At 38.9% G+C, this 12,674-nt stretch overlaps 1 protein-coding gene across 3 annotated transcripts; it reads right to left on the bottom strand.

Moving 5' to 3' along the window:
- Positions 1-309: 309 nt before the first annotated feature.
- LOC146544105 (uncharacterized) lies at positions 310-11,690 on the bottom strand. 3 transcript variants are annotated; one of them, XM_085227459.1, is made up of 4 exons: positions 11,482-11,690; positions 9,723-9,760; positions 8,149-8,188; positions 310-4,729 (listed from the first exon to the last, which is right to left on the bottom strand). In XM_085227459.1, exons 1-4 carry the CDS (start codon positions 11,645-11,647, stop codon positions 4,692-4,694), a joined length of 282 nt encoding a protein of 93 aa, XP_085083585.1. In that variant the 5' UTR covers positions 11,648-11,690; the 3' UTR covers positions 310-4,691. The 3 variants fall into 3 exon arrangements, 2 of the variants coding, with proteins under 2 accessions (XP_085083585.1, XP_085083584.1); XM_085227458.1 differs by having other exon boundaries at positions 9,693-9,760; XR_014884238.1 differs by lacking the exons at positions 8,149-8,188; positions 9,723-9,760.
- Positions 11,691-12,674: the final 984 nt, after the last annotated feature.

Genomic DNA, 12,674 nt, shown 5'->3' on the forward strand with positions numbered 1-12,674 from the left:
ACCACATTGAGGAGATGGGATGATCACTTTCTTCATTCTGCTGGTCACAGTTTTCCTAAGTAATCCATACTTGTACACGAATACTTCCTAAAGGGTCTTTAACCTCTGTTATCTCTGCTGCAAATGAGCAGCTTCAAAGCCCAAACCATTCACCACACCTTTAAGTTCCTCTGTTCTTGGTTTCCTTTTTCTTCAGTTTTCTTCTGAGTGGCAAACAGCATTTTTCTATGTTACATTTTGATAATTTGATTATTACAAATGAAGGCAAATTCTCTGTGTTAGGGAAAAACCATAAGGGATATGATCATAGATGTTCCAGGTAGTTTCATTACATAAGTCATTGCCTTAAATTACTGTGATTACAGTGATTAATTTATTCTCTCACATATGAAACACTTCATTAAATATAACACCCTTATTTGCTCATTGCTTGCCATAAAGTAGAACTGATGGTTCCTGCATTGTATCTTTCAGTTTAACAAGCCCTATAATTTTCTCAGTAACGGGCATAGTTAGCGTAGCTTGGTTTAGTCTTGTTCTGTAGGATGACCAATTGAATCACACCAGGCACAAAAGAAAAAACCTTAGAGAATGCTCAGTATACACCTTGCTTTAAATAAAAATAATATAGGGCTTTTGTGATTTTGGAGTTACCTAAGAGTGCAAGAAACCTAAAACAAGTATAAGCTGGAATATCAAATATGATACGCACAGGAGACTTTTCCGTATGTCATTCTAACAGAATAAATCTAAGCTTCCAGGCTCCACTCATTTGTAACAGAAAATAAGTAACAGTGAATCCCACTGTGAAATCTTAGCACATTACTTTCGTAAGTACATCAGGAGAGAAAAGGACAACCGAAGACTGGCAGGAAAAGCTGATGCTTTACAAAGCCAACCCACAGGATTAGTTGAAAACACAGGTGAGGCATGCTCACTGCATAGGGTCTTTTCCAGGCAGAATGTCCCTGCTTCTGCAGTGCCTATTTGTACCGACAAAATGTTTGTCACCTCAGATACTTCAGTAGTTCTCATTGTTAGTGGGAAGATCTGCAGCAGAAAAAGGAGTGAGCTTCAACCACTCATATAAAAGCCTTCCAATATCTATACAGTCAACTGAAAGCATCGTGTGAGAGCAGCCCTCACAACATAACCTCTGAAAAGAAGGTTGTTTGCTTAATTAGGACCTACATAGATGCTACAAGTTGAAGGATGCAATTACCTTGTCTCGCTTCCCTCAACCTGAATAACTTGTTTCTTTCATATTAAAATTTCTCATGTATTTCATCTAATGACAGATAAAAGTAATCTGTTGTTGGTTTGGTGGATTTTTATCCCCTACTCCAGATTGGTAAGGACTTGTAATTCCTGTTGAAATAAAACACTTCACATCTCACAGGATGAAACCAGTAACAACTTGGTGCTTCTCACAGAGCATGTCTGGCATTTGGGCTGAGAGCAAAATATTTCTGCATGAAAAGCAGAGAAAGCCCAAATCAATAACAGTGGCTTTTCCAATATAAACATGTATATTAGTGATACTTTCATAATAAATCATTTTCAGAAGTGTCAAAAAAACACCCAGAAAACAAACCAGACACACAACTACAAAAAAAAAAAAAAAAAGAAAGAAAGAAAGAAAAGAAAACAGTATTTCAAAGAACAACTATGAATGATCAAGTAGAATAAATAAGTTAGAATATAATTGCTACCATGTAACAGAAAGAGCTCATTTGACTACATGTTGAATGTCTGCTATGAAATACCTTAGGATGCATGTCCAAATTTGAAGCTAACTTAGGAAAAAGTTCACATTTGAGTTAATATAATTTATTCCATTACACTTTTAGGATAAGGACAAGTGATGAGACCCAAAACAAAAAAGAGCTAAAAACAATACTTCAAAAGAAATTAAAAGTGGTAACGCAGCCTAGAGCCAGATAAGGTCCTGATGATGCTGCACTGATGAGACTGAAAAATTAAGCAAAAATTAGGAAATGTTCAAGAGTAACATCTCAGTTATAATTTCAAAACATGAAGCTTACTTTTGAATGTTGAATACTTCATATTTTCTTTTTCAGTTTCACATATAACAATTAATGACTATGATTTGTCCTTTTTTAATATCTGGTGTCCATTGCAGCTTCCGCATGCTGGCCTCAATAATTCTCTTTACAAACACAAAAAGATTGAAGTGAATAATTTGAGAGCTATGCATGTTGAAAGAGGTATGGCACAATAGCCAATACACTCTAAGATGTTACAAGTCTGAAGTGGTTCTGGAAGTAACATATCTCATATGAAAATTACTTAAGAGAGATTGGAACCTGGAACTCTCTAGGCATGGGATTTAACACACCAGATCTCAGATGGGCAGACAAACACAAATGTGCACAAAGAAGGCAGCTCTTCATCCTGAGGGACAAATCATCATCTCAAGGTCAGAACCATTGAACTAGAGTAGCTCAGGAGAAACAAAGATGGGCCATAAAACAGCTCTACCCCACCTCAATTCATCATACAGGATCCTGGGGAGCAACAGCATAATTTGGAAAGAATCAAAATGGACAAAGGGCAAACAGCACTGTAAAGTGTGTTTGCTTCCTTCCCTGAGATGATGGAGACCTTTTGCAATAAGAGCACTCTTTCAACACCTATAATCACAGATGACAGAAAAACACAGCCAGTGGTGGCAGAAGATTCAGTTTTCAGACATCCATAGCTAAATATGTGATGCTTAAGGATTTGACTGTGCAATAAGGAAGCTGTGGACGTCCTGAGATAAATTCTAGAACCTCTTGCAACAAAGTTGTTTGTCAGGGTCTATGTGGGCTGCAATGGCAAAGAACTAGAGGGTGTGAGGTCCTTGAGTCAAAGCATAAGCCCTGCAGTAGGAACTGAAGACAGCACACCAATGACAACATCCTTGAAATGCACCTACAGCCAGGTGCAAGACCAGACAATGGACAGATGAAGCACAATCCCAGTGCATGGTTAAGAAGGCAATCTGAGAAAATAGTTAAGGAACTGGAAAAGAGTGTGGGTATGCTTTGCATATGCAGCTAATGCAAAACTGTCTGAGCACCAAGTTATGACAGGACTGAATGATATCAACATGCTAACTGGGATTACATTAAATTCTTCCTAATACAGTCATTTTTTAGTTCGGCTTGTCAAGTTTAAACTACTGGACTAGTTCACCTGGGTGTTTTTTAATTGTGACAGTCTTCATTCTGTGACATTTTCTAGACTTCAGTGTCCCTATTTTTAGTTTATTGTGACTCAGACTGAGCACTTTCTGCAAATGGAAGTTCTGAAAAAAAAATCTTCTCAGCCTAAGGAAGGCAGTTAAATGTTAAAGTTTTCATAAAACTACACGTTACACCCAAGTAACTGTAGAATCAAATTTGTTGAGTGAGTTGAGTTGGAGCATTGTATCAGTAATAGGAGACTTCCACTAACTACATTGCAATCCCCCAGATCCCAAGAGATCTGTTGCTTATAAGCAAAACGATGCACTTCAGCCATGCATTTTAAAAATCTGAATTTGTTAAATGCTTCGTATCTCCAAATACATCCAATTTAAAATACAAATGGCTAGCCACGATAGTGGCTCCAGTGAGCAATGACTTTGTGATTTTGAAATTGCTTTGCTCCTCAGAGCATTACTTTAAACTTCTGGGAAGGCTGCTGCCACCAGGGTGTGCCCTCTTTCTACTCAAGTCTTGTGAAGGACCAAACCAAAAGTTCAACACTGTGTTTATGAAAAATACACAGTAAAGTGTACTCTTCAGAATACACAGTGAATACATGCTTTAGAAAACAGTGATACCATCTAAGCAGAAGTGTCAGAGAAAATGTAATAGAATGAGAAATGAAAATCCCCTGCTATTATTTTGCAACCATGCTGTTTTAGATAGAACCTTCATTAAATTCAACAGGGTAGAAGCAATATGAGATTATGGAAATTATATTATTCTTAACATAGTATGAGATATACCAGGCAGAAAATTTTACAGCAGGCTACTTCAACCCTAAAATGTTTATCTGTGAGATGCTATTGCCATAAAGAAAAGCTAGAGTACATATAATGCATAGAAAAATCAGGACATGTAAGCCATCAGCATATGCTTTTTATAAGCACTGCGCTGCATTTGTTTTGTTTTGTTTTGTTTTTCAGATTACTGTCATTCTTACATGATATAAATTGACACATTTTGTATGCTATGCTACTGGAAACAGATCAAGCCAAAAAATTCCAAGCTAGATGATAGATTTGTGGTGAATACTGACGCTGCAGAAGCCAAGGCCTTTCATTCCATTGCTCGGTACTTCAGGCTCCTCATCCAAACATAGATAGGGCATTTCAGTCTGAAAAGAATGGCCTGCATTTTTTTAATTTGAAATATTTGTGCTCCTGCTCTGAAGCACTTAGATTCAGTGGATCATGCCCCTGGCAGCTGTGGCTGGTTGATTTCACAAAAAGTGCCTGATGGTCTTGCTACACTGCAGGACATATAACCACTTCAAATAATAGTGTCTGCTAAATAGTCTTCAGGTTTCCAGTCTCAGTTCAGAATGAGCAAGTATCTGAAAGTATCTTTGAAGTAGCCAGAGCCCATTCATTTCCTTCCACACCATCACAGGAATCTCTGCTCCTTGCTACTGCCAGGGTGACCCAGCAACTGGTACTATTTACATATCAAGTCTGCCAATGGCCCACAGGAATCTGTCATGGAAAGAGAAGATAACATTTATCACTGAACAATTTCGATGTGTCTTTTGCTTCCCAGCAGACACCACTAAGAATAGTACTGTTGTTTTTACTGAGCAGTTCCCTGCAGGAAAGAGATGGGCACTGTAGCTCATTTGTTCAGACAGGCTTGTACTGCATCAGCAGGCTGCTACAACTTTCATGGCTCCTTCTTAGCAGTGAGGGCTGGATCTGGGACTACTACAGCTTGGAAGAGATTCTCTGGCCTCAGTGGTACTTCATGAATGTGGCTCCCGGTCATGCTGTTATTCTGGATTCCTCAAATCACAAATGCCAGGACTGGCTGGATAATTTTTCTGTAGTGTGGAGGGAAGGACTGTCTTTAAATCCATTTTGATAGTGCTATGCTTCAACGTGGGATTTGTCACTACTGCCTTGGGTAAAATTAATAAACTGTATGCTGCAACATGGGATTTGTCACTACTGCCTTGGGTAAAATTTCAATAAACTGTGCACTTTGAGCTAATCGTAAGCAGTGGGATTTACTGTCAGCTTCAAATGTTGTTAACAATATTTCCATGAACCTTCAGGCAACCACAGTGCTTCTTTAATACCTGCACAGTTTGGAAGTTGGTTATGGCATTCAGCTGTTGTCCCCACCAACCTCTGCAGCCAGAAAATGCACTGTCACTTGCTGTAGTGGACATGGTGCTGGGACAAGGGCTTTCTCTTTTGTTTCAACTATTAAAAATAGTTTAAAGAATGAAAGTTTCCTTGTAAAGATAATTGGAATATTATAGAGAGAACTTAGTAGCTTGACTGTTGTATTTTCTTTTTTAGCTGAGCTTTACCTTCAGTGATTTCTATTCCTATTATAATTCTTCTCATTAATGTCCTCATGCTGCTCCAGAATCAAGCATTCAGCTCTGAATAAATAATCCATGTTTACTAGGATTTTGATAAAGAAATCTTGAGTCTTTTTATTCTAGGTTCCAGAGGAACACCCAGAAGACAGAATGATATCAAGAAGAAAACAAATACCTTAAAAACATTGACAGGAAATTCATTCATCCACCAGCTCACTAACAACAGTAATCATTTTATTATTATTCAGTGAGGACAAAAATCCTTCTCTAAATCTGAAGTCCTTGCTCTGCATCACTCAGCACAGATCTGGAAAAAATGTGTTCTTTACAAAAATTAAGGCTGGCAGGATCAAGTTCCACCTCTCTTCTATCCCATACTTACTTTTCAAATGATCACATATCTCAAATAGACTCACACAGGTCTTACAGTGTGCAAACTATCCATGTAAATAGTTTGTTCATTAAATGCAAGTGTATTTGGAAATGAAAAATAAATTTCTTCCTGAAAATCAGTTATATTGAGTGACATTTTATACTGGAAATGTGTAAATATAGCTAACATACTCACACATTCCAGTAATGTACACAGTAGCATCTAATCCCAAACCATGATTTGAAAGAAAGACTGAGTCAAAGTCTTGTAACTGACATCATCCAGTTTTAGCCACTTCTGCTTGCCTTTTGTGCTTTTACGTATCTGTGGCTATGGCTTGACAGAACCATTCTAACAGAGACTTAGTGGGGTAACTTCTGAGAATTAATGCTGTTCTAAAATGGCATAGCTTGTTCAGAAGGAAGAGACATGACAAAAAGGAAGAACAATTTGCCCTTTAAGTCAAGGATACATCTGATTTAGATGGCAGTGTGTTTTTCTGAAAAAAAAAAAATCTTGATAATTAAAGAGGAAATACACTTCATAATACCAATGAACACAAGAGCAAGAGACACATGTATTTTTGCGAGCTCTTACAAAATTTTCCGTAGAGTACTTTTGTCATTGGAAGTCTGAATTACCCAAATACCAACTGGACAGACTAAAGGTTTGAGTTCAGCCCTCAGTGATGTGGATCAATTGGACAAAGTTCATGGAAGCACCATGAAAGAACAAAGGAAAGAATGATTCTGTAAGTCCATAGAAACAGAAAATACTGAGTTCAGGAGAATTAAAATAATCAGCGAGAAGTCTCAGAAGATGCTGCATTAAAATCTTATTTCTGTGACTTCTTGTCTTATCACTTATGCATTTTTCCTAACCACTTCTCAAAAGTGCCATGGAGTCAGATGCAGAGCCAGGTAATCTTTGAAGCCCCTGCTCAGCCATGTCTTCCCATAATCCTAAATTCTTATCCCTTGACTGTTTCTTCTAATATACTTATTAGAAGGCAGAAAATGTTTTAATTGCTTTCATTACTTGTAATAATTATGCTTCCTTCCTCTTTCCCACTGTTCAAGTGTAGTCAGGTTCCAGAAAAATAGTATTTTTTAAAAATTGGTTTTTATTTCATATGACTTCTTTTCCTTTGCACTACAGACACCGTGTGGTGCTTCCGATAACTACATGGTCTCTGGCTGCACTTCTCTATTAGGAATACTATACAATAGGATTAAAGCTTGTGAAGTTGTGCATGCACATTTTCTGTACATCTCTGCATGTAAGGAAGAGGATTCCTTACATCCTTTCAGCAACCATGTAAGCCTTGAAAGAGAATTAAAGGTAGGAAGCATTGCACTTGCCAAGTGCATACGATTACAATACTTTCGAGGTTACTGTAAGTTTCACAAGTTATCTGGTCTGTAAAAGGGCTACAAATTCAGACATACTCAATCAGTCATGAAATGCAGAGTATCACCCAGTGATTACCTTAAAATCTTTACACAAAACAGCTGACTGTATTTCCTATAACATGGAGAGACCATATATGTGCAAATCAGTTGGTCTGCTACACAAAACTCCACGTAGAACTTCTTGGTTTTCAGCAAATTACGCATTAGTTAGCTGTTTTACTAACGACTTTGTTTTTCTAACATACTGGATAGGAATAGGGGGGTGTTACCACAAGAACAGTGTTTTTGAATCACACATTTCCGTGTTTTTATCATTCTCTTGCATAATGTTTATGTGAAGTCTGAACAAAATTTGAACATGTGAAGTGTATAATTTAGTGTGCTAGTTAGTTATTAAACAAGTGATTATAACTGTTCATTAATGAAAGACTTAAAGTGCAGCAATATTTTTTGTTCGCCAAGTACTCTCACTTGTCACAGATGAAGGCAATGTATTTTTATGATGAAAGAGTAACGTATATTTTTCATTACTGCAAATCAGTTGTCACGGTTCCGGCCCGATCTGGCATAGTTCTGTAACTTATTGGGCAGAGGGACCCACGGACCATATGTTTCATTCTTAATGCTGGACGACATTTAGATCTTCATAATATAAGTTAAAATCTGAAATAGCTCCAGTGATTTGCACTATATCATTCAGGTCTGGAAATATCATTGTACATGCAGTTTTCATCATAATGAGATTGCTTATTTAATTCCCTATGATTTTCATGGGTGTATTACCAGTGAGACTGTTGCTTTGAACTTCATTTTTGTTGGTATCCTGCATATAAAAGGAAAAAACATGTGATGTATTCTCAATTTTCATAATTTGACATGATGAAAAGAAAAATAGCAAATTTCTGATAAAAAGCAAAAAAAAACCAAACATTAATGCAGGCCATTACACACATTTAATGCATAATGACTCTTCTTGAGGAGAGACAAACAGACTGCTTGCCTTTGAAGATGTATTAAGCTGCAAGCAGTCACAGCTACAAAACACTGCAGGTGTTTCTAAAAGCACAGCTTAGACTGCATACACAGCAGCTGTGCTGGTAGGACAGATGGGTATTTTAAAACACAGCAGTTTGGAGCTCAGTTCCATTAAAATCTGATGACATTCAAAAGAAAAATAGACAAGCTGTTTCAGATCTCTGCTAGTAAATACTTAGTAGCCCCATTGCCTCAAACCTTGCCTCTGTGAGTTGGTTGACACGAAAAATACAGGGCCACAGGAAGTTCTGGAGGGCAGATTTCCATATATTTATTATCCTGCTAATCAAAAGGCCTAACCTTTTCTATGGTGAGCATTTTCAGAGGCCAAAAGGTGCTGCTACAATTCCCTTCAGGAGTACTTCACAAATCAGTGTTGATGGCGTAAAAGGCAATTGCAGCAAAACTATTCATAGGCAGGGGGAGCTGTATCCAAACTCCTCCTGGCAGAGCTTCCTGACTCTTCTCAGAATGCACATACCCCTTTATCCCTCTTCTTGCAGCCCAAGCTTCAGAGATTTTTTCTGCAGAAGTGTTAAAATAGTTTGGTATGAATGAGGTCTCTGAACTTAATAGTCAGCCAGTGGCCAGAGCTGCTCCTCGTGCTGTGCTATAAAAGAATCAGACATTTTCTTCTGGCAGAGCAAGCCAGATGGAGGTCAAATGGCTCTTTCGCAGTGAGCAGTCAAATAGAGAGGCTTGGGCTGCTAATCCAACAGATAATCATCTGTCTTCCAGCTTGCTCAGCCTACAGTCTTGTTCACATGAGCCACTTCAGTGCTGGTGTCAGCAGTGGTGAGGAGAATCACAGAATCACAGAACGGCAGGGGTTGGAAGGGACCTCCAGAGTCCAACTGCCCAGCTAAAGCAGGTACCCTACTATATGGACACAGGTAGGAGTCCAGATGGATCTTGAATATCTCCACAAAAGGAGACTCCAAAACCTTTCTGTGCAACCTGTACCAGTGCTCCATCACCCTTAACATAAAGAAGTTCTGCATGTTAGCATGGAACTTCCTGTGTACAAGTTTTAGGCCATTACTCCATGTCCTATCATTACACACCACCAAGAAGGTGAAGGAAGATCTCCTTTTTGGGCAAAGACCAAATTTACACCAGACAAAAGTGTTCATGGGATCTAGACATCGAGTACCTCAACACCTGCAGTGTGCTTATTCTTACTGTATGGTAGCCGTATTTTCATTTAATCAAAGACTTGTGCAAATACTTTTCTATGCATCACACTGTACCTTTCCCTCCACCCCCAATTAAATTAAAAACTGATAAATCACCTCCATCTGATCTGATGGAGCAGCAAATACCTCAGAGAGATGGTTCCTCAAAATACTGGAAAAAGAATCTGGAGGGAAAAGGGAGACCAGAATGAATTCCTTTGTGGAGGCAGTTGCACCTGGAGCATCACTTGGCATATGCTAGCTAATCCTGAATGCATTGAGGACCAGTTTGCTTCTTACCCAACTGACAACGTGGAGCCAGACTTACTGTAAAGCTGGAAGTGGGTGGAGATGGGCATGGTTTGTTGGATAAGCAGAGCGCACTCACATCTGTTTTAATAACATGGCTGATCGCACCACTGGAAGACCAGCAGCACTTAGCCTCTCTTTGTCAAGAAAAGAAAAACTTGAAGCTACAAGTTCAGAAAAAAAGTAACATTAGGAAGAAAGTAATTCATTGCAAAATAATTCATTGGAGAAATAATTCTGAAAGATTGAACATTACTCTCCCAATAAATTCACTATTCATTCCAAGGAAAAGCATTTTACTGAAGTGTTCAGTTTTTCCTATTTTTCTTGTTTTTCCTATAGCATGCCTGAAAATAATTGCTAATTTCCCCTAGTTTGTCTTTCACATAAAGAACTCTCAAGTTTTTCTCTCAGCCCACATGTAACTAACAAGGTCTTAACCATTTTTGCAATGCAATTAAAGAACAAAATCTGTAGCTTGTTAAATGCATGTGGTGGAGAGATCGGCAGCTATCTACAGTAAAACTATATAATATCTTAGTACTTTTAAGTTTGCTCCAATATGTTATCCTGCTGGAAAGATGATTATGGAACACAAGCATTTTGACTTGGAATGAAGGCTCTGTCTTGATCTCAATTAATCAAAGCGAGTTTCCCAGCTCAGGATCATGTACTGGCATGATGAATGTTCAAAAATGTTTGATTTCACAAAATCAAAAGAAAAAAAAAAAGTTTTTTTTGAACATTCTTGTCACTTTTTAACTCTTTTGATGCATATTGATTAAAACTATTCCTCACACTGCTTGTTCCATCCCATACAGTACCAAGGCTATGCCTTGCTGTCCTGGTGCATGGATCAGAGACTCTTTCAAAGTAAATCACAGCTTTTTTCCAGCCGTTGTCCCTTCCATGATCTATGTGTCAGGAACTTACATTCAGTCTTGGAAGCTAGGCTATAAGTATGGGTATGTAAGATGAAAAGTACTACATAGAATTCCTCTCGATTTGGACAAATGTTTGGAATAATATGAAAAAAAAATGTTTTATTCAGGTTTCATACATTTTTAAAATTTTAAATGAGAAAATTATGAGGTAAAGTTTGAAATACATTTCATTTGGATAAACTAAGTGATTTTTTTTCCTCTTTTTCAGAACTTTTACCAGCTTTCTTCCTTTTTTGTCAGGCTGAACCTTTGGTAAAAACAAAAGTCTTTCACAATCTGTTGTGATCATGCAAAGGCTTCTTGTTTCAGAGAAAAAAATCATCCAGATGAAACTTTGTGCAGCAGAACGCACATTAATAAGTCTTGTAGGGAGTACAATCTGAAAGGAGTTTTTTCCTCCTTCCTTCCCTCCTTCCCCCCCTCCCCTTGTTGCTTCTAGATGTTCCTTAGAGGAATCTGCCTGCAAACGAAGATGTAGTCAAGTCCAAAGTTTCCTTAAGTCTCTCCTCCTCTTTTATTTTTGTTTTGCAGTGAGATGAAATAGCCCTGGGATTCTGACAAGTTAGCACAATTTAATGAAACTTTCTGTCCCATTTACCTTTTCAATTGTAGATATAATCAGGAATGTCCAAACAGCAAGAAAGAATACTTACTTCTGCCCGGGATCAAACTACAAAGGCTGACTGCATTCTTAGAAGAGCTACTCTCCCCAAACACACGGCCCTTTGCAGAACTTGACCCTCTGAGGGAGCGGATTTCTAACCACAAAGAAGAGAGCAGGAGGAGAAAGGCAGTGCACTTTGGAGGCCCCCTGGCCATGATTCCCCATTACAGATGCGTGGCTGGGGATGAAGTACATGGCAAGCACAGCCTTGACACCCTCAGCCCCGCCTCACAGCTCCACTTTCCCACCCTCATTTTCCCTTTCTTGGGCTTCTGCCACCCAAGGTTTGGCTGGAGTCCAGCCTGCAGCCCTGCTACGCTCCCCTTGACTCCTCCAGCATGCTGCAAACCCCCTGTCACTTCCACCCTCCTCCACTGACATGAGGGCATCCGAACTCTGCATCTGCAGCTCCTAAATCGCTTGGTGACCCCACCCCTCCCATGGGCCCCCTGGTTCCTCTCACCCTGCAGCTCTTGGTTTTCCCGCTGCCAGCTCCAGGTACTGAGGGTGAGTAGAAGCATGGGCTGCTGCCCACGGAGCGATGGGCACGGGGTGATCACAGAGAAGCATGAAGAGATCAATAAAAATGGAAACTTCGGGCCCTTTGAAGTCTAACACTTTTATTGATGCAAATTTTTCTTAAAAAAAAAAAAAAAAAAAAAGGTGAAAAGCATACTCTTTGTGAGTATGTTGAAAAGCACAGATTTGGAGTAGGATACTGAAAAAGATAGCTCAAAATATTTTTCTTGTTTTGTCAATCAGAATAGCTGAAAAATGGTTCTGCTGACCCACGGTATTCAGCAGGATTTTCTTTCTTTCTCTGATATGCATTTTAAGCCCCAAAGGGAAAAAAAAGAAGCAGAAGGAATGATGTACTTAACTCAGAAGACTGCAGAGCAATTTCTAACTGCCGTACTCAGACAGAAGGCACCGCTGCTCTGCAGTGTGCAGGCTAGGGACACTAGAGGGTCCCTGTGATCCAGTTTTTCACTCCTTTCATTGCTGCAGCCAAGTACAATTATGGTACATCCTTGCAGCCAGGGGAAAAAAAACAATGCTGGCAATCTAAAGTTACCACCCAGAACCACATTAAGAACTGCACAAGTAACCATGATGGTTTTCTCAGTGTTCAAAACGAGCAAGCGACGTGGCACTCTCAGTCTCATAAACGGAGCAGAGCAG

Source organism: Meleagris gallopavo, chromosome 6, assembly GCF_905368555.1.
Source record: "Meleagris gallopavo chromosome 6, MGAL_WU_HG_1.1, whole genome shotgun sequence".
NCBI lineage: Eukaryota > Metazoa > Chordata > Aves > Galliformes > Phasianidae > Meleagris > Meleagris gallopavo.